General features: G+C 34.2%; 2 protein-coding genes across 2 annotated transcripts in view; both read right to left on the reverse strand.

Moving 5' to 3' along the window:
- LOC125862484 (beta-galactosidase) overlaps positions 1-23,838 on the reverse strand; it is a 299,954-nt gene that overhangs the window by 222,934 nt on the left and 53,182 nt on the right. The window lies entirely within an intron of this gene.
- On the reverse strand, positions 21,786-23,065 carry LOC125862493 (protein PELPK1-like). Its single transcript, XM_049542582.1, has one exon. It carries the CDS (start codon positions 23,063-23,065, stop codon positions 21,923-21,925), a length of 1,143 nt encoding a protein of 380 aa, XP_049398539.1. The 3' UTR covers positions 21,786-21,922.

Genomic DNA, 23,838 nt, shown 5'->3' on the forward strand with positions numbered 1-23,838 from the left:
ATTTTTTGAATATGATAGATCATGATTCCAACCAAACACACTCCCGACTTAATTCATAGATCAATATTATTTCTACACTATTTGAAGAAGTGGTTACTAATGTGATTCTTTGAATTTCTAAGATATTGTTGTGTCTCCATATGTAAATAATAGTCCATTTGCGATCGAGATTTATGCAGATCAAATAAATATTCTGCATCTACATAATCAAATCATTTCTGACTCGGGAATTGATCAATTCAATTTTATTGAATCTCGCCTTTTCTTCTCAAAGAAAATCACACATCTTCTATGTGTTGAGTCACTTGCTTTGTTAGTTTCATGTCATAACTTGAATGACAATATGACAATTCTTTCACATAACTTTCGTTATGTATATCAATAATCTTCTAGCATTTGCATAACCAACAATCTACAAGTGCATCAATTGCACTAATACATGGCATTTTAAATCATTTTCATGAGATCAAAAAGATTATTTCTCTGTGTTAAGAAGTCTCAAAACCATTGGGTACTCAATGAAATTGCTTTAAGATCTTTTAAATCCTTCAAGGATTTTCATATAACCTTCATTGTCTAGTTAGACATAATAATCATTCATTATACATATTTAAGTATTTCATCTATTGCCAGACTGAAACAAGTCTCATTGCATCCACCACTGGAGAATATATCTCCATTTAATAATGTCAATTTTTTTGCAAAAATCCTTTATTCCCCGAGGCACAAACCGTACTTTATATCTTATGGTTATACTTTCACACAATGATTCATTTGTACCCCACTGACATATATTTTGATCTATGAACTATAAGTTCAAAAACATCACTTTTCTAAGTGAAACAAAATATACTTGAATAGTGCATTTTATTTGGCCAATCATTTATCTAGCCACATTATATGACATATTTGAATTCAAGATCCTCGTAACCATTTATAGCATTGAGTGTTACTTCATATCAAAGACACCGTTGACGGTTATTTTGATTCGATTCCAATACGACATAACTTATCGAGATCTCTTCATTTTTCATTATTTTCAGGTACCTGAACCTTTGCCAAGGTTTTGTGAAGTGTTATGTCATAGTGCTCTTTCAAAGCACTTACCTCATTATCATGACCATTTTGATAATTTGCTCATCTCCTTCCTCAAGAAGTTTTACGTTTGGAATCGATTGGTCTATCACGCTTCTGGCGTACTATAGACTCTGTCCTTTAAGGACTATTTATTGGAGCATTTTCAACTTAATCAAAATATTGGGTCAGCAAATACATCTGGTAAATTATTTGCAATATTTTGCAAATGAATTATCTCTTGAACTTCAAGTTCACATTTTTTTAACGAGGATCTAGATAATTCGCCCCACACATAAATTTCAACTGCTAAACATATCTCTCCCTAATGTTAGGAAATCTAACACTTACCCCAACCTCATTTGGAGATCCATCTTTGTGCGTGGTGGAGCAATGAAATCATATGTGCACATATTAAATTTTTAGATGGAAATTATTTGGTTCCTGACCCTGAACCAATTGTGATGGGAGAACCTTGTTGGCTTGATGCATACACGTTAAATAAACTCATCTCATACAAAATTTTATTTGAGAGATGTGTTCTCATAATCGATGGTCTAGCTATAATTGGAGACAAACAATTTCTGCTAAACCAGCCAGTATTATCAACATAATTTTATAGTTTGGAACTGTGCTCTTAATTTAACAATTTGAGCAAACAACCTTACTAAAACCAATTTGTAAGTTGATACAAATGCACATGTGACCATACCATAGATGCATCTATTAAATCATAATAGTAAGCGGTCCACATGGAAGGTGAACGGACCCATATTCCCCTTTTTATATGCCCCAAATAATTTCAGGAGATAGAATCCCAACCTTAGCTGGTACAATTATCATTTTATCATGAGAACAAGTAACACATGAGAATTCTTGAAGAATATTTTATTTCTTCAACATATAACCACATGAATTCTCAATTCTTTTGCATCACTTTTGAACCGAAATGGTCAATCGGTTATGCCAACTTATATTTATTCTAGTAAACTTTTAGTTTACTTTTGCATGTGATTCCAGCATCATGCCTATATTTGTATACAACAAACAAGAGAAAGGCGGGTAACTTTTTATGTAAATATTCATAACCCGCTTTGATTGTAGTAATATGAAGATATTTAATCTTTCAATAATTTACAGTCTCAATATAATATTTTTTTCAATTCCTACGAAATTTAAAAAATTTCTTTTGAGACTACTACAACCTCAATATTATGTACTATTTTCATTTTTGGATAGTAACAAATTAGTTCTTCCGAAACTCTTAATTAAGTTTGTGTACTACCACAAATTTCACAACACCATTCTTATGGTGACCATCACCTTCAAGGAGAAAATTATTATTATTGTCATGGTTAAAATTATTACATGCAAGACTTATTTCTTGACAACCAATGACAAATTTGTGTTGCTACATAATAATATTTATTTTGGTCATGGCCACAACCTTTATAGGAAAGAATTATTTCTTTCTTTTGTCCTGCAATAGTTCATGATAGAACATACCACAATATTTGTGATGTAATCAAAGTATATGACCGAATAATCATTTATGTCAAAATATTTTTTTCAATCTCTTAAACCTCCTATAGAGGTGAGATGTGACATTTATCCAACAATACATGAACATGTTCTTATCCATACGAACACAAGTCACATCTTCTTCAAGAAATGGACCATAACCATTTGTACATGCTCCATAAGTTTTTATCAGAAACTCATTGTCATGCTTTGACATTATCAAATTTATGTGACTCACCTCAACATCACATTAAGAGGTCAAATGTACCAATTGTACTACCATTTTGTATTCCTTTATTTCGATAGAAGATTTACAAAACTTTTCAAATTGGGTTGCAACAACAACAATGTGCCCAAGTTCTTTTCATACCACTTTGATGGATAAAAATTACCTTCACATTTGAAGGACCATCTTAAGATCCAATGTGCCCAATAACCTTTATACCACTTTGATGGACAAGATTACCTTCACATTTGAATGACCATCTTAAGAACCCATATTGTTCTTCCTTTTAATTACAACAATGATGATCATTAACATTTTACCACACTCATATTCATACATTCAACCACTTGTCATTTTCCAGACTATTATGCACTGCTACCACATTCACATAAGAGAATGGATCAAATTAATTAGGCAAATTTCATGACTTTCTATCATCATCATATCATCACTAAAGTGCATTAGTACTTAAACTTAATGTCTTACCCATATAAAGACGTCTTTGGTCATAAATAAATGGGACTTGACCCACCTTTTTATTATCATAGTGCACCGAGACTTTACTCGATGTCTTACCCACTTGGTGCGGTGAAACTTGAATTCACCGTCTTACCCGCAATCAATATCTTAATAAACCAAATGCATTACCAAAAAATAAATATTGAATACCATAAATATAATTTGAATTTGACTTAGAATTGAATAAAAATGAAAAAAAACTAATCAATTAGAACAACATGTTAAAACCATATAAAAGTCCCAAGTTAAAATAAATTAAAACATTTTAATAGTCCCTCTCAATATTGTTATGAAGATTATCATAATTTACTAACCATTTTAAAATAACCATGAAATAAACTTTGTTAGTACAAATAATATATAGGATATGAAGTATACCTTGTGTTATATTCTAGGTATTTTGATGATTCTCACAAATGCAGGGACCTAGTCCCTGGCAGAGTGCTCTCGTCCAGATTCAAATGGGGTACATCTATAAAGCTATCATGTCAGGTGGTAGGTGAAAAACGCAGTGTATTGCACCAATAGGAAGAGCAGACGAGACTGTCTATTTCAGTGTCTCACAAATGTAGGGACCTGGTCCATGACTGAGTTCTCTCGTCCAAATCTATAGTGCGGTACAACTGTAAAGTTGTCATGTCAGAGGTTGGTGAGGCGTCAACGTACTAAACCAATCAGAATGGACGAAGTTGTTTGTCCAACGGTCAATAACTCTTTATGGTTGACTTAGTTAACATGAAAAACAACAAATTAATTCATTCATTCAAAAGGAGAGAGAGCCAACAAGTCGTCTCAAGAACTCACCAAGAAAAGTTTGCAAAGGACCTGGTCCCTGCAAGACTGCGTATGTGAAAAGACGATAAAACAACTGTTAGAAAAGCTGCCACTTCTGATGTGGTAGGTGCACGTCCTTCCAGAGAGCCAATGGGCGGTCCCAAGGAGTTTGTGTTCATTTTAATATAGTCTCTTCCAACAAAACACAAACTCAAGATTTGGCAAACAAAAACTTGGATTTTCTCTGCAAATTCATAAGCTTGAAAAGAAGGTCATCTTCAAGGAAGAATATTGCTCATATCAACAAGGGACCAGATGGAGTACTGAAGAGTCTTTGTTGTATTTAGAGCTTTGTGTCTCATGTGCTTATATTGTAAATATATTCCTAATCTATAAAGGAATTAGATCTTCGTTCTATTCTACCAAAAGTCTAAGTCAGTTAAGGTCAACTGATTTAGTGGGCAGCATTGTTGCTGCTTAGTCAAAATTCAAAGTCATCTAGTGGTAAGTGATTTAGTGGGCAGTGTTGTATTTATTTAGTTGAAGTCTAAGTTATCTAGAGGAAGGTAGCTTAGTGGGCAATGTGGTATTTGCTTAGGCTCGATTAAGTAATCGTTGTATTACTTAGTGTGAGATTAGGAGGTTAATCTCATTGTTGTGGTGTAAACTATGTTTTACTTTTGCTTGAGAAGATTAGTAAAATCATTTTGGAAAATTCTATGAGACAGGTCGTGGTTTTACCCCCTTGAGAAAGGAGGTTTCCACGTAAAAATCTTATGCCTATTTTATATTGTGATATTTACTTTCTGCACTGTTATTCTGCTGAAGAACCTGGTCCCGTGGTCACTGGTGGACGCATACATTCCAACAATTAGTATCAGAGCTTGGGCTCTCTATCTGGTTAACACCAAGAGAGAGATTCCTAAAGGAAATGACGACACCAGTGAGCGTGCAAAGAAGTCAGTCTTCCACAAGACCTCCTCTTTTTAAGGGTCAGTTCTATACACACTGGAGGATTAGAATAAGAGACTATCTCATGGCTGAGGATATTGAAGTGTGGGATGTGATATGTGAAGGTCCTAACCATGGAGGTTAAGCTTGGAGAGATAACAAGAGTGATTCCCAAAACTAGAAAATGGTATATGACTTTGTCAAGCAACTAGTTCGGAAAAATCACAAAGCCAAGAAGTTACATATGTGTGGCAAATGAATGGACGAATACAATATGATCTCTTCGTGTGAATCATCCAAAGAAATTTGGGATCTGCTGAGAACTACCTATGAGGGCACGGAAGAAACAAGGAAATCTAAACTAGATTTCTTTACTGCTCAGTTCAAAAGTTTCACCATGAAAGAAGGTGAATCTATTCATGAAATGCACACAAGATTCTCCACCATTACAGATGAGCTCATGCTCCTTGAAGAACCAATCCCCTTGTGCAGACAAGTCTCCAAGATTCTGGAAATTTCTCCTAGATCTTGGACAAATGGTTTTGCGACTGGCAATAAAACAAGGGAACCTAAAGAAATGACTCTGTGTGCACTGTTTGAGCATCTTCAAGCTCATGAGATGCATATAAAAATGAAGGGTCTCATTTTCAAAGGTGAAGACATGAGGGTAGATCTGACTGGTGATGCTGATCATAAGGGAAATGCATAAAGGGATAATCACTAGCTTCTAAGGTGTCACAAAGTGAAATTTCTAAAATAAATGAGACCATAAAGAAATAAAATCACAACAATGCTACAAGCTCTAGTAACGTATGTTACAAGTGTGATCAACCAGGTCACTCCATTAGAGACTGCTCTATAAACAAAGCTGACCACGGAGAATATGTCAAGTCTGGAGAAAGTAAAGACAGAGGGGGACCTGGTCCGTGACAAGCCAAGCAGAAAAGAAGACTTTTTTCAGGCAGTGAAAAAGGATATGGCTGCATGGGAAAATTCCTCAAGCGACTCAGATGATGCTTTCATGGCTAAGTCAGATGAGGAGGATGCTGATGAAAAGGTAACCCTATCATACTTCAAGCAAACCTTGAATACTTTTTCTACTAGTAAATTGAGAAATCTAGTTGTTGTACTACTTGATTTGATAAGTGAGCTAACAATTGAGAAGAATCTCGTGAACAATAGCCTAGACATCTCTCAAGATGGAAAAATTGCCTTAGTTGCCCAAACTTCGGATATTGAAAGTAAAATGGTTGTTCTTGAAGCTGAAAATCTAGAACTAGAGGAAAAGATAAAAGGGGGGCAGCTACTACAGTTTTCAAAGGAAAGAACGAGGCCAACAACTTGCAGCTGGAGCTTGAAAAGAACCTGCACACTGCTGAAATGAAGATGAAATTGGCTCTATAGAGAAATCTTATGCTGGAGAGGGATCTAGTTCATGTAAAAGAGGAACTTGAAAAATCCCTCAAATGGACCAATTCCTCTAAGATCCTTACAAATCTAATTGGTCAAGGCAATAACCGTAGAAGAGGGATGGGCTGTGAGAAGATAGAACCCCAGACAATCCTCACCACAAATCTGTTTTTGATGTTGATGATCTGTTGTGTGTGCATTGTGGTCGAGATGGGCATCTTAAGAAAGATTGTCTTGTTTTGAAAAAATATGAAGGAAACTCGTCAAACTATTCCAAATAGAGAAATAGACTGAAGAAGGGACCTGGTCCTGCTTATGGTCCTAAGTTGAAGATAGCCAGTCTGCCTTACTGGACAAAAGATTTTCTTATCACTTTGTTATATGCTTACTGGGAACTCCGTCTCAAATGGGTTCCCAAGGCTAACAAGTGATTTGCTATGCAAGTGAGATGAGGTAGCATCAGTCAGTATGGTTTATGAATAAGTGGATGCTCAAAGCACATGACTGTGAAAATTACAAAACTTCTTCTCTCTCAGGGCACTTCAGGTGGAGGTGTCTCATTTGGTGATGGCAAGAAAGGGTATATTTTTTTTGGGCAGACGTGTATGGGAAATCTATGGAACACACTATTGAGAATGTTTACTATGTCAATGGTTGAAGTACAATCTTTCAAGTGTTTCATAGATGTGTGATGAATGAAATAAAGTTAAGTTCTTATCAGAAAGAATGTGTGGTCACAAACTTGCTCTCTCGGGCGATGAGTTTGGTAGAAAAGAGATGCAAGAACATGTATATTGCTTATCTAATTACTGCTAGTTGAGACAGTCTCACTAGCCTTAGTGCTCAAAGTGAGAATGCTGAGGTATGACATGAGAGACGTGCTCTTGTGAATGTTTCTCTACTACACAAACTTGTGGCAAGGGACCTGGTCCCTAGTCTACACAAAATGATTTTTTTTTAATCAAAAGACCCATTGGGTCTTAAATTTTATTGAAATAAAAAGGACAAAGACATGTGGGCAACATAGCCCACATCATACTCTATACAGTCTTTGGAAAGACAGACGCACAAAATAAAATAAAAAGAAACGATTCAGGTCTTCTTCGACGAGCTCTATGGCTGTCTAAACTCTGGCAACTTCTCTGACCTTCTACAGCTCTCAACTGCCATTGTAGTTCATCTTCCAAAAAATAGGTATGCTTCTTATCTTTTCAGGATTTATGCAAGATTCCAAGATTATCCAACGGAATTACATTTGAAGGCTTCTCAGAGAATGCTAAGACAATTGAAGAAGATAGGGACCTGTTTCTATTTTGCTTATCAAGAGATTTTTTTTTTTATTTGGAGGAATATGGTGATACTGATCGTGCTGGATATCCAGTTGGTAGAAAGAGTACCTCATAAATGGCTTATGTTCTAGGCTGATCTCTTACTCATGGGGAACTAAAAGGCAAGATTTAGTTGCTCTTTCAACAACTGAGCAGAGAATGTAGCAAGTACAGTTTGATGTGATCAAATCTTGTAGATCAAGCAGCAGGAAATTGAAGCTCTTAGAAGATTTGACTGAGATAATCAAACTGAATTTAGGTATGCTGAAACAGGATTGAATGGATCCTCCCTGAAGCAATCAACCCTATCATGACTATGCAAAGGGAGCAGGTATCCTTGTTTTTCAGTGATGTATGTTTTAGTAAGTTCAGTCTTATACCTTTTGTAGGTATACACACATGGCAAAAGGGTTGAAGTAAAAGGGAGGTTAGGACAGATCTAGGCAATCACATTCAAACTAAGAGAGGGACCCGGTCCGTTCTCAAAGGTTAGCACTCTTAACATTGCAGTTTGAATTATGCATGTGAATCGTTGCAATTGCCACATGTCTGTCATTCAGGTATCTGACTATTGTCCCATCTTTTGAATACCAAAATGACACTTTCTTCCACATAATACACTATTTCATTTCATTTCCCTTATACTCCATATTTCTTTTTAAATCTCCTTCCAAAATTAGAAATTTTTAAAACCCAGTTTTCTCTGTTTTCTAAAACACTTCAAATGGTTAAACCCTTTTGTTCTTACTGGAGAATTTTTTGATGAAGATGTTTTTAAGTGTGAAGAGGGACTAGGTCCACCAACCAAAATTAAGAAGTGGAAAAGATGATGTTCAAAAAGGGAGAAGTTGATATTCTAAGAACTCAAAGTATTCTGAATAGGAGGGTGTCTGATTTTAAAAAAATTTGAAATGAAATTTTCTTTTTGGTTCCTCAATTATTGATCTATTCATCTCGGAGGCCTTGAGTAAGTTTAATCTTACCAATCTTTTTGTTATGAGAAACGCAGGCCAGTGTTGGAAGCTATGACAGTTGCTCTTGCTAATAGGGATACTAAAATGGTTTGCCTAAAGGCTCAGCTTCTGAAACAACACTATTAGAGGGACCAGGTTAAAAAAAAAGAAAAAAGAAATTGGCAGCCCTGAAGGTTTAACATGAAGCCTGAGAAGCAAAGCATGCTGAACTTTAAGAGAAGATTCTAAAAAAACATGCTAAGGGATATGATCCACTAATTTTAGTCTTTAAATTCCTTGCTTCTACGTTATCCCCTCTCTTCCTAAACTCCGATGTCAATCCTCCTCATTTTCTATTGAAATTTAGTGGGCATTGTCTTGGTTCTCATTCGTAATAATATGTGCAATACTTTTATTGCTGATCTTTTATTTATAAATGGCAAATGCCTTGTTTCTACTGATTTGTCTCATTACTTTATGCATTTTTACTCCTGCTCAATGTTGCCCAAGTGGCCATGAATTTTCTTGAATTACATTTCTGTCAACTTGGTTTACTGTTTTAACCCTTTTTTATGATGTCAAAACGGGGAAAATTGCTAAGGTATAAGATCAATGATTTAGCTACTTGAAGAGGACATGGTCATGCCGATAGGGGGATTCAATTCTAGCTACTTGAAGAGGACATGGTCATGTCGATAGGGGGAAGAAATTGTTTGTCATCATCAAAAAGGGGGAAAATGCTATTTTGATGTTTTGATGATTTGACAAACTTCGGGGATAATGAAACTCCAGTTACCTAAAGAGTTCTTGTTGATAGGGGGAACTAGTGAATAAGTCTGTTATTATCAAAAAGGGGGGAAATGTTATTTTGGATCTAATATTAAGTTTTGCTGATTTAACAAACTTAGAGATCTAACAAGGAACCAGATCCTTGTTATTGGGACTGATGACAATGAAATGAATGAATAAACTCAGTGTGAAGAATATTTTTGAGTAATCATCAAAAAGGGGGGAAATGTTATATTATAGGTGTTTTGATGATCCTCACAAATGTAGGGACCTGGTCCCTGGCAGAATGCTCTCGTCCAGATTCAAATGAGGTACAATTGTAAAGTTCTCATATCATGTGGTAGGAGAAAAGCGCAATGTACTGCACGACCATGAAGAGCAGACGAGACTGTCTATTTCAGTGTCTCACAAATGCAGGGACCTGGTCCCTGGCTGAGTTCTCTCGTCCAGATCTATAGTGCGGTACAATTGTAAAGTTGTCGTGTTAGAGGTTGGTGAGGCGTCAACGTACTACACCAATCAGAATGGACGAAGTTGTTTGTCCAACGATCAATAACTCTTTATGGTTGACTTAGTCAACATGACAAACAACAAATTAATTCATTCAATCAAAATGAGAGAGAGCCAACAAGTCTTCTCAAGAACTCACCAAGAAAAGTTTGCAAGGGACCTGGTCCCTGCAAGATTGCGTATGTGAAAGGACGACAAGACAGCAGTCAGAAAAGCTGTCACTTCTGATGTGGTAGGTGCACGTCCTTCCAAAGAGCCAATGGGCGGTCCTAAGGAGTTTGCGTTCATTTTAATATAGTCTCTTCCAACAAAACACAAACTCAAGATTTGGCAAACAAAACTTGGATTTTCTCTGAAAATTCATAAGCTTGAAAAGAAGGCCATCTTCAAGGAAGAACATTGCTCATATCAACAAGGGACCAGATGGAGTATTGAAGAGTCCTTGTTGTATTTAGAGTTTTGTGTCTCATGTGCTAATATTGTAAATCTATTCCTAATCTATTGTAACATCCGACAATTTAAAATGAATATGAAGAAGCTTGAAATTGGAAGTAGTCATTTTTGGAAATTTGGCTAAGTTCAGAATCTGGAAATTTGGCTAAGTTCAAAATTTGGAAATTNGTACTGATGCCAGTTGGCCTGCATCGTCTTATGATGCAGATACAGGTACCCCAGATCAGCATCCTGCATGTCGTTGATCCAGCTGAGCCTCCTTGCATTCCGGAGGACTCAATTATTTTGTGTTCTTAGTTTTTGTTTTATTAGGATATTGCGGGGTCTGTCCCAACATCCATCTCAGTATTTTAGAGGCTTCATAGACAGACAGTCAGTCAGTTAGTTTTGAGTCTCTCATCTATGTATATATGTAAATTTTCTATTTTGAGATTCGAGTTGCCTTGATGGCCATATTTTATAAGTTAAGTTGTTTTGTAATATTGCATTGCATTGAGTTATTTTGTTGGGTTAGGATTCCGCTGAGTTAAGAAAGCTAGGCCAAGGGTTCGCTTGGGGCCAGAAATGGTCACCGGGTACCGATCCCGCCCAGGGTGTAGGCTCGGGGCGTGACATCTATAAAGGAATTAGTTCTTCATTCTATTCTACCAAAAGTCTAAGTCAGTTAAGGTCAACTGATTTAGTGGGCAGCATTGTTGCTGCTTAGTTAAAATTCTAAGTCATCTAGTGATAGGTGATTTAGTGGGCAGTGTTGTATCTGCTTAGTTGAAGTCTAAGTTATCTAGAGGTAGGTAGCTTAGTGGTCAGTGTGGTAGCTGCTTAGGCTCGGTTAAGTAATCGTTGTATTACTTAGTGTGAGATTAAAAGGTTAATCTCATTGTTGTGGTGTAAACTGTGTTTTACTTTTGCTTGAGAAGATTAGTAAAAATAGTTTGGAAAAATCCTGTGAGACAGGTCGTGGTTTTACTCCCTTGAGCAAGCAGGTTTTCACGTAAAAATCTTGTATCTGTTTAATATTGTGATATTTACTTTCTGCACTATTATTCTGCTGAGGGACTTGGTCACGTGGTCACTTGTGGACGCATACATTCCAACACCTTGCAACTGAAGAATTACTAGGATAATTCATAAAAATCAAGAAATACCTACCATTGATTCTTGACGAAGAATGAGCAACTCGTGCTGATAACGTGTTGTAAAATTTAAGAACAAAGGAACAATATAAAGATGAAGACAAGAAAAATATAAGACAAGAGAAACAATATAAGATAACTTTGTTTCTTTCAAGTGTTCACCAAATCTTCAAGTGTATACAATATGAACCCTCACTACTAAAAAACTGCTAAAAAACGACGAAAGTAAAAGCGACGGACAGCGTTGCTCCAGAAAGCGACGGGCGGCGTCGCTCTAAAAAGCGACGCCATTAGCCACACTGTCCGTCACTTTTTAATTAAAATAATTTTTTTAGTTTTTTTTAAAAAAGCGACGGAAGGCATCGCTTAGTCCGTCACTTTTTTTCACGGATTTTTGCGTCAAATATATATATAATGAATAATTAATTATTTTATATAGATAGTGACGCAGTCCGTCGCTTTTTATTAAAAATAATTATTTATTAATTTAAAAAAAGTCACTCCATCCGTCGCTTTTTATTAATTTTAATAGTTTAATTATTTTTTAAATAAGCGACAGACAACATCTTTATGTCCGTCACTTCTTGGTCAAAATATCTGATCAAATATTTTAAGAAATCGACGGACAGTGTCTCTTAGTCCGTCACTTTTTGGTCAAAATGTTGGCCAAACATTAAAAAAAAGCGACGGACATAGAGACGTTGTCCATCGCTTTCTTTAAAATATTTGCACTAGTAGACGTGATTTTCCCCATTCTCCATCTCTCTTCTCTTCCTTCTCTCTTTCTCTCTCTCGACACCGACGCCGACGAAGTGACGCCGACGCTGCCCGTCACCGCTGCCCACGCCGCCGCTGCCCACCCTCAACCCCAACTCACTGCCCTTCTCCTTCAATTGTTAGGGTTTCATAATATTATTTTTAATTTCTTTCAATTTGAGTATTGAATTTGTTAATTGAATTAGTTTTTTATTGATTATTAGTTTGATTAATTGTTAGTTAGTAAGTGAATGATTTAGGGTTTTTTATTGTTAGTTTGAATTAGGGATTATTTGATTGTTAGTTTGTATTTGTTGATTGTGAATTGAAAATTTTAATGTTAGGGTTAGTTTGAATTAAGGTATCTTAGGATTTGTTTGAATTTCGGTATTTCTTGAGTTAATTAGTTTGATTTTGGAATTGTAAGATTAGTTTGAATTAGGGTATTTAAGGAGTTGTTTGAATTTGTGTATTATTTGAGTTAGTTTGAATTATTATTGAGATTTTAGGACTAATAGTTTGAATTTGGGATTAGGAATAGCTAACTAGTTTGAATTTAGGATTTTAGCACTACTTAAATTTTGGGATTTTAGGACTAGATTGAATTTGTGATTTTAAGACTAGTTTGAATTTTGAATTTAGGACTAGTTTGAATTATTATTGAGATTTTAGGACTACTAATAGTTTGAATTCGGGATTTTAGCACTATAGTTTGATTTTTGAATTCTAGGAGTACTTTCAATTTGTGATTTTAAGACTAGTTTGAATTTGGAATTTAGGACTAATGGTTTGAATTATATTTGATATTTTAGGACTAATTAATAGTTTGAATTTGGGACACTAGCTAGCTAGTTTGAATTTGGAATTTTAGGGATTTGAATTACAACTTAATTAGAACTTATAATTAATTATAACTTGAATTTACTATAAATTGAACTTAATTAGGAATATGAACTTGAAATGTTGTTGACTTTAATTTATTATAACTTAATTTTTATTCTTATTAGAACTTGAATTTTGTTTGAACTTAATTAGAATTTTGTAGTACTTGAAAATCTTATTGACCTTAATTAATTTGAACTTAATATAAATTAATTAGAACCATATTAAACTTTATTAATTTATAATAACTTGAAAACTTAATTAGAAATTAATATAAACTTAATTTTAATCAACTAATTAACTAGAACTTGAACTTAATTAATTAAGCTTTAACTTTGCAAATCTTGAACTAATTGAACCTAATTAGACCAAACAAAGCATATTTTGAAGTTGAACTTAGACTTGAACTTGAACTTAGAATTTGAACTTGAACTTGAAATTATAATTTGAACTTGAACTTAGAACTTGAACTTGAAATTAGAACTTGAACTTGAACTTAGAACGTGAACTTAGAATTTGAAGTTGAACTTAGACTTGAACTTGGAACTAATTAGCTTGAATATATAACTAATTAAGTTTAGAAATTTTAGATATGAACTTGAATTGAAAACTTGAACTTATTAAAACTTGAACTTAAATATTTGAAGTTTATATTTAACTAATTTTAGAACTTTTCGTGCTAGGCAATTGAGGAAGCTCAACATCTAAAAAAGTTGATACAAGACTATATTGCTTCTTTCATCAAAGTAGGAGACAAGGTTGGTGCTTCTAAATTTCTAAAGTTCAAGTACAATTGTTTTCAATAATGCGTTTGTGTCCATCTAGGATTGATACTTAGCTTTAATTTTGTGATAATTATTTTGTGTCCATCGAGTGTTTGTTAAGCATAAGTACCAACACTAGTTGATCCTATTGATGACAAAATAGATTTTCTTGGAAGATCGATTTGTGTCCATCTAGTGTTGATATTAAGCTTTCATTTAGGAATAACGTGTTTGTTAAGTATAAGTACCAACACTAGTTGATCCTATTGATGACAAAATTGATTTTCTTGCAAGATCGATTTGTGTCCATCTAGTGTTGACACTTAGCTTTAAAAAGTTGTTAAGTTGTTAAAGTTATAAAGTTGTTAAGTTGTTTAAATAAGTTAGAATAAATAATGTGGTTTTGTTGATGGATTTAGTTGTTGGAATTAAGTCAAAACTAAACTAGTTCAAGTTATAAAGTTGTTAAGTTGTTTAAATAAGTTAAAATAAATAATGTGGTTTAGTTGGTGGATTTAGTTGTTGTATTAAGTCAAAACTAAACTAGTTAAAGTTGTTTAAATAAGTTAAAATAAATAATGTGATTTAGTTGGTGGATTTAGTTGTTGGAATTAAGTCACTACTAAACTAGTTAAAGTTATAAAGTTGCTAAGTTATTTAAATAAGTTAAATTAAATAATGTGATTTTGTTGATGGATTTAGTTGTTAGAATTAAGTCAAAACTAAACTGGCTCAAGTTGAAAAGTTGTTAAGTTGTTTAAATAAGTTAAAACAAATAATGTGGTTAATTAGTTGGTGGATTTAGTTGTTGTATTAAGTCAAAACTAAACTAGTTAAAATTGTTAAGTTGTTTAAATAAGTTAAAATAAGTAATGTGGTTAAGTCAATACTAAACTAGTTTTAGGACTACTACTAGTAAAATTATTATTAAATTTTATTTATAATATAATTGAATATCTATATTTTTGTAGAAGGATCATCGTTTGTGGATGTATAATATGCATTATGAAATTGGTGTTGGTTTGAAACCTGAGTTTATTGACGGTGTTAGAAATTTTATTGAACATACAATGACACTTGACATTTTCAAGAATAATGGATTAGTTAGGCATCCTTGTAGTGCATGTAGGTGCTTAAATTTTTTAAACCAGATAGAGTTATGGTTCATTTGTACCGTAATGGATTTAAGCCTAGATATTTTGTATGGATTGATATGGAGAAAGTGATGGATTGAATGGTGTGTTTTATAATTTGATGCATGTGGATGTATATAATATGGTTGCACCACATGGCCAAATTAGGGTTGAACAGGTTAGGGTTGAACATGATAGGGTTCATGAAATAACCAATGATGCTTTCAGGGTTCAAGGTGGGATGAAACCGGATCAATATTTTGATGAAGCTCCTAATGAAGAAGCAAGACGCTTTTATGATCAATTAGAAGAGTCTAGTCGTCCACTATGTGAAGGGGGTCCGCATTCTGCCTTGTCAGTTGCGGTTAGATTAATGAATATTAAATCAGATTGGAATGTTCCTAATGCGGCTATGGATTCAATGGTTGATCTTTTGGGTGAACTAGTTAATCCGGAGTTTAACATACCAAAGAACTTCTACCAGGCAAAGCGTTTGGTATCCAAGTTAGGATTGACGTATGATAGAATTCATTGTTGTGTTAATGGATGCATGTTGTTTTACAAGACTGATAGTGAATTAGAAAATTGTAAGTTTTGTGGACATGCTCGTTATAAGAGGACTCCGGCTGGAAAGATGGTCCCAGTTCAGGCGATACATTATCGAGCACGACTCTTATCGGCAGGTACTCCATCTCCCACAGGTGCATCTCCTCAGTTATCTGCCATGAGGATTGGAGATTCTAGTAGCGAGCAGTCAGATGCTATGGCCGGTACGTCTCAATTGACTCATCATTTTGTGCATCCTGATGTATCACCCTCGTCTACATCTACACCTAATGCTACACCAGATAATACGATGCCTGCTTTAGCTCCTGGTCAGAAGGACAGACTTGGTAGAGTCATGATTGAGCCGGATGGATCATTGTAAGTTCGTTTTGTTATCTATTTGTTAATTTATTTTATTTATTTCTTATACTTTAATATATTATTCATGAACTAACATATTTATTATGTGTTTTGCAGGTGGCATCCTGCAAAGGATGTTGCCCGGGCTTTAAAAGACTGTGTTAGAAGACTCTATACACAGGCTTATCACTCTTGGAGCGAGATTCCAAACAATATATGTTAGGCGATGCTTAATAACTTTAAGGTATATATTTTTTAGTTAAGTTTAGTATACTTTACTTTTTTTTACTATCGATCTAATTAACGTTATTCAATTTTTTTTTAGACTATGTGTACTTGGGAGTCGAGGTACAATTTGGTCATTGGAACCACATTTGAGAGGAAGGCATCCGCCAGACTTTCTAGCTGGCTAAAGAAAGTTCGGGATAGTGGTGAACGTCCCGGTTGGATGTTGCCTCATGTTTTTGATGAATTGGGTCAATATTGGAACATAGACAAGTTTAAGGCAATATCAAATCAAGCCAAAAAGACTAGAGACAGTCTTAAAGATGGCTCGTTGCACACCGGAGGTGCAAAGACAGTTGGAACAATTTCACGAGAAATGGTAAGTTCTAATTCAAACTTTTAAATAAATAATTAGTTGATTCATATATATCGTTATAAATTTCAATTTTTATTTATAGGAAAAAGAATTGGGACGCACTCCCATTAAACCAGAGATTTTCAAGAAGATTCATGTCAGGAAGAAATAAAATGAGTCGGATCCGAATGTGTGTGGAGGAAAGGGCCGAACGAACTTTTGTAAGTTATTTAATATGAATAATATATATTAATAGTGAATATATTTATGATATGTATATATATTGATGTCAATTTTTATATTTAATATGCAGAATGACTTTCATCAGTACGTCGCTGAGAATCTAGATAGTTCGGTCCAATTGACACCTGAACTGTCCACCCAGATTTGAAAAGAAAAAGTAGTTGGGGGGACACACAAGGGTAGATGCTATGGTTTAGGGTCTCGAAATGATGTTAGACGACTCCAGTTAGGCTTAGAAGGTATTGGATCATCACGTCAAACCGAGACACTTGACAATGTTCAGATTGCTGCTATGTCGGATCAAATAACTAAACTTACAGCGGTACTAGCAGAGAAGAGTAGCTGAACAAGAAAGCATGAGTGAGACCGTTCAGCAAATCAAAGAACAAGTGATGAACCTCGCTCGTCGACCTACTATTTCGGCTCCCGATGACACCGACGAAGAGAGTGATAAGGATGATTATGTAGATCTCACTCCCTAGTTTAGATCTCTGGACATTTATGAACATTTTGAAATTTTGAAACGAATTTTAAAAGACTTTATAAGTCTTTAATTTATGATTTAGATACTTTTGAATGTTATTTTAAATTTGTTGTTTTATGTTTTGTTTAGATTGTTTATACTTATGTGTGTTTGATTGGGTTGAATAGTGAAGAATTGAATTGAATTGCATTAACTGCCAATTTCTACTGTAATTTTTTTTGCAGAAAAAGCGACGGACTGCGTGGTTTAGTCCGTCGCTTTTCTGGGTTTTAATTGTTTTAGAAACCCAGAAAAGCGATGGACAGCGTGGTTTTGTCCGTCGCTTTTCTAGGTTTTTAAAAAATTAAATTGCAGAAAAGCGACGGACAACGTGGTTTAGTCCATCGCTTTTCTGGGTTTTAATTTTTTCAAAAACCCAGAAAGCGACGAACAACGTGGTTTTGTCCGTTGCTTTTTTGGGTTTTTAAAAAATTAAAACCCAGAAAAGCAACGGACAGGGTCTTTTTGTCCGTCACTTTTCTAAGATTTCCAAAATTAAAATTTCCACAAAAGCGACGGACTGCGTCGCCTTTTGAAATTTTTTAAAAAATGATAATTAAATTTGAGCGACGCAGTCCATCGCTTTTGGAAAAGTGTTGAGCCAAAAAGCGACGAAACTGATTACGTCGCGTTTCAGTCGCTTTTTGCCGAAAAAGCGACGCAGTTCGTCGCTTTTTGCCGAAAAAGCGAAGCAGTTCGTCGCTTTTTCCGTCTCTTTTTGATAGTTTTTTAGTAGTGCCTTATTCCTCTATTTATAGTGTAACATAGAAGCATACAAAAGGTTAGTCATAAACATGACATTAACATGAATATAATGGAGGAGGTTATGGAAGTGAAAGGTTACGAGAACAATGGTTATAAAGTTGGAGTTTATGGAGGTTATGATTATCTTCATAATAGAGGAAAGTAATGGAGACAATGGGTGAGAGTAACTTCTTGGTGTAATGGACATCCATACTATAATATTTTATAACAAAATGGAAGTTATTGTTTCTAACATAAATTTAAATTGTTTATTTGATTTGACAGTCTATGTTATTCGTAATTTATTGACTCAGATTAATCTAAATTTGTCATCATGTATGATCCATTTTAAGGGGAGAAGTTGTTTATACTCAATTCCCTAGGATCGAACCTTACGTACCATCAAATAATTGACTCAATCAAATCTTCTTAAAGATTATTTTTGTTTTTTTCTCATAATATCTTAATAGTACTGGCATTAAAATATATATTTTATATAATTTAAAAAAAGAATTCTACTTGAAGGCCAAACCTTCTGCAAAATAGATTAAAAAAAAAAACAGAGAGAATACTGGGGTGTTGCGATTAGACAAACCTACGTAAAATGTACCTAAACTGCCGCTAAATCCTGCAAACCACCGCTAAATTCATAAATCGCCATTAAATACACCTAAACGACCCTTAAATTCACATAATTAATTGACCTAAACCGCCGCGAAAGACATGCATGTAAACTAGAGTTGTCAATATGGGCAGACCCATCCCATTCGAGCTAACTCATACATGCTTTGAAATTTTATGGGACAGGCTGGGCTAGCCCACTTTTTTTTGTGGGCCTGAAAACAGTCAACCCAACCCACAAGTATGTGGGCTACGGGTTGTGATGTGTTAATCCACTTTTTTTAAAAAGATATTTTTTATAATTTTTTAAATCAAATTATAATTTAAAAATATTATCATAAATATCGGCAAGACAAAATTACATGGTATTAGTGCTACTTGTTAATCAAATCCACAAATAAAATTATCTTTATAATATTTATTAAGTTTGATTTCAAGTAAAAATATAAATAGCTAAATAGAAATATTAACCTAATTTTTTTCTAATGATCATAATAAAACACATAAAAAATATGACAATATAATATAGGCTACAACTTACGTAGTGATTCCCTAGAAATTTTAGGAAAAATTTATTTTATGTAGCACATACTTTATAAACATAATTTGTTTTTAATATTTAAAACTTTAATTAGATTTTGAGTTTGAACTCTTGTTATTTTTAATACCTTATTTTATTTTTATTTTTTAATTAATTTTTTATTTGACCCACATGCCGGTCCTACCTATATTTCTCAAACCCCACAGATTAGCAGACTTATTCAAGTCGGGATAAAAAACATTTTTCTTGAATGGACTCCAAAAATCTTAACACAACTCTATCAAATTATGAGTTAAGTCATGCAGGCCCAACAGGCATAGCCAATATTGACAGCTCTAATACAAACCCACCCCTAAATAAACGTAGAATGCACCAATAGCTGCCGCTAAATGAACATAAATTGCCACTAGGGGTGTGTTTGGTAAATGTTTTCCAATTTTCTCATGTTTGGTTGGGTTAAATGTTTTGGAAAATGTTTTCCAAATCAACTCATTTTCCTCAAATTTAAGGAAAATGACTTCCCTTCAAAACTTAAGGAAAACATTTTCCAAAACTCTCTTCCAACTTCCAATTTTAAAAAAAATGTTGAAAAAATCAATTTATTTGGTCCCTACCCTCAAACCAGCCCCCCCAACCACCACCCAAAAAAATAAATAAATTAAAGTTTGTTTTTAAATTCAATATTTTTCCCCACCCTCACCCCTACCCCCACCCCCTACCACCATCCCTCCCAAAAAAATATTAAAAGTTGTTTTTAAAAGATATTTCTAATTTCAATTTTTTATTTTTTTACACCCCTACCCTCGACCCCCCCACCCCCCACGCACACCCAGCCACCCCCTATCAGCCCCCCTGCCCCCAAAAAAAATTTTAAGTTTGTTTTTAAAAATATTTTTGACTTCAAAATTTCATTTTTTCACCCCTACCCTCGACCCACCCACCCACGCCCTACCAGCCCCACTCCCCACCCCCAAAAAAAATTTTAAGTTTGTTTTTAAAAAATATTTTCAATTTCAAAAATTATTTTCTACTCTAGTAAAAATAAAAGATATTTCTCAAAAAAATTTTTCATTCATAAATCAAACACTAAAAATCTTTTCCGGAAAATATTTTCTACTCACCAACCAAACATGAGAAAATAAGTCAAAAATCAACTTGTTTTCCAAGAAAACATTTTCTAGGAAAACATTTTCCTTCATACCAAACACACCCTAAAACTTTAATATCCAAGGGGTAATTCAATTAATCGCTGCTAAATGCACTTAAATATATTGCCTCTAAATGCTTTAATATATGAAGGGGTTATGAAAAATCCGTTACATTTTATCGTAAACAAAGTAATATTGTAATAATTGAGAAATAGAGTGTTTAGTTAATTGTAGCATATTTTCTTATGTGACTATTCTCATTTATATTTGATTATCATAAATCAACATTATTATTCTTATATTTACTTTTTTTATTTCCCTTGCACTATTTTTATTCTCTTATTATTGATTATTCTAAAGTCTTTCGAATAGTCAAACATTCTACATTACGTAAATTTTATTGTTGTGTGCTTATAGAAAGATCAAATTTGTATTTTGTTGTCTTCTTTAAATTTCAAGCACTAAAACTAAACACTATTTTAATATCATTATAGCAACTTATCAAATTTAGCGCAACACTATTTTGATATCATTATATAAACTTTTCAAATTTTTGAGTCAGATTTTCTTATTCCAATTTTATATGCGGCTTCTTTTTATCTGACTAAAATTATTCACTACTTGGTTCACTTTATTTCTTTTATCTCCCATGAATTGTATGTTCCAGTGTTTTGTTATTAGCAGTAAGTAAACAAATTCACAATTGCTGGAAGAATAGATGAAACCACATAAACTCTCAATTAAAAGAACTGTGGTATCATGCCTTCTAACACATAATAATCAAGGGATCGGAAAAAGCTTAAAAATCCTACTAAACTTTGAGAAAAGACTTATTTATACCATCCGTTAGAAGTTTGGTTCACCTATGCCATTTCCATTTGAGAAAGGTTCATCAACGCCATTATTTGTTAACTGAAATGGCATAGATGAGCCAAACTTTTAACAGATGACATAGATGAACCTTTTGTCAAAGTTCGATGGCATAGTTTAGCCTTTTCCCTTTTAAAAAATGATTTAATTAATGACATGGCAGAATCATAATTAACCACATGAAAAAAAAATAGTTTTGCAAATTTGGAATTGTTTTTAGTTGAAAAATAATGACACAAATGAGCCTTTTTCAAACGAAAATGACATAGATGAGCTAACCTATTAATGGACAGCACAGATGAGCCTATTTTCAAAGTTTGATGACATATTTGAGTCTTTTCTCAATAATCAATTGTACAATTTTGTGTAAACATTAAAAATACAATACAATTCAATTAAATGACAATACAATTGCAACCCAAACTAAGGTAGGAGAAGGCAAAAAAACAACAAATAAAGTTTGCGAATGTAGATATCATGCCTTAAGTCATAATATGAGAACCATTTTGGTTATATATGTTGAGCAGAAGGACTTCCTTGAAACATGTTGAACTTCTGAAAGATGAAAATTTAATAATATGGAGGTGGTGGTGATGGGGAAGGAGTTGAAGACGATTCATGGTAGTAAGGGGGTGGTGGTGATGGAGAAGGTGACGGTTTCTTGAAGTAGTCATTTTTTGGCAAAGACGGCACCTTGTATTCTTGTTTAGGCGCTGAGGGTATCTCTGGAACAAACGACACCTTCTTGTAGTTATCTTCTGGAACTGATGGTTTGTTGTAATAGTCATTCTTTGGCAAAGCAGGCAACTTGTATTCTTGTTTAGGCACTGAGGGTACCGTGTAGTCGTTATCTTTTGAACCTGATGACACCTTCTTATAGTTATCTTCTGAAACTAATGGCTTCTTATAGTAGTCATTCTTTGGCAAAGAAGACTCTTTGTATTCCTGTGTAGGCACTGAGTGTACCTCTGGAACAGATGACACCTTCTTGTAGTTATTTTCTGGAACCGATGGTTTGTTATAATAGTCATTCTTTGGCAAAGAAGGCAACTTATATTCTTGTTTAGGTACTAAAGGTACCTTGTAGTCATTAACTTTTGAAACTGACGGCGCCTTCTTATAATTATCTTCTGGAACTAATGGCTTCTTATAGTAGTCATTCTTTGGCGAGGAAGGCACTTTGTATTCATGTTTAGGCACTGAGGGTACCTCTGGAATAGACGACACCTTCTTATAGCTATCTTTTGGAACTGATGGCTTCATATAGTAATCATTCTTTGGCAAAGAAGGCACTCTGTATTCCTGTTTAGGCACTGATGATACCTCTGGAACAGATGACACCTTCTTATAGCTATCTTCTGGAACTGCTGGCATCTTATAGTAGTCATTCTTTGGCAAAGAAGGCACCTTGTATTCATGTTTAGGCACTGAGGGCACTAAGGGACCATATGGCACCTTCTTATAGTTATCTTCTGGAACTGATGGTTTCTCGTAGTAGTCATTCTTTGACAAAGATGGCGCCTTATATTCCTTTTTGGGCACTGAAGGTACCTTGAATTCTTCACTTTTAGCTACTGTGGTTGGTACTTTATTGTATGTTGTATATGTTGATTCATAAGAATAAGGTGAGTATGCCATAGTAGAAGTGGCAATCAAGAAAAATGTCAAAGCACAAGCAAATTGAGGCCATTGCTTCTTCATTTGGCTACCCATTGAGAATATTTGAATTCTAAGTCTAGATGGTTATGTTTTTCTTTTTCTTGTGTATTTTAGATTGGAGGAAATAGGAGTTTATATAGCTGACTAAGATGATTTGAATGCTCTTAAAATAATCCAAACATATTAGAGAATTTCCCATTTTCTTTGTTATTGCTATTCCACTAAGGTCATGATATAATGGGAAGCCATGAACAATCTTTCATTGACTTCCAAGAATGTTGTACTTGTTCTCTTTTGTTGGTACATTGAATATTTGACTAGATAATTTTTTTAAGTTAAAATATATATTGTTCATTATTTGGATGGCTGGGTCCATTAGTTATATGTACTTTTGATACTTTGAGCACGACTTAAAATTCAAATCATTGGACCATACATTATACATAATTTGCATCACCAATTATAATATATTGGAAGCTATTATTTCCAATATCAATTATTTAATTTTATGTTTCGTTTAACTATCTAGTTTTAGATAAACCACGACTACATTCATCTAAACTGTTAGTAAATTCAACTTAACAACAACAACAACATACCCAGTGAAATCCCACTAAGTGGGGTCTGGGGAGGGTAGAGTGTACGCAGACCTTACCACTACCTCGTGGAGGTAGAGAGGCTGTTTCCGGAGGACCCTCAACTCAAGTACAACAACCCAAGAAAAATAAGAGGAAACATTATATATGACATAGTATCCAATAAGAGAAAAGTGCATAGTCAACAACGGAGACAATAACATCAAGAAAATAAAGTGAGAGGTGAAACTC

The sequence above is a fragment of the Solanum stenotomum genome, chromosome 4 (genome assembly GCF_019186545.1).
Source record: "Solanum stenotomum isolate F172 chromosome 4, ASM1918654v1, whole genome shotgun sequence".
NCBI lineage: Eukaryota > Viridiplantae > Streptophyta > Magnoliopsida > Solanales > Solanaceae > Solanum > Solanum stenotomum.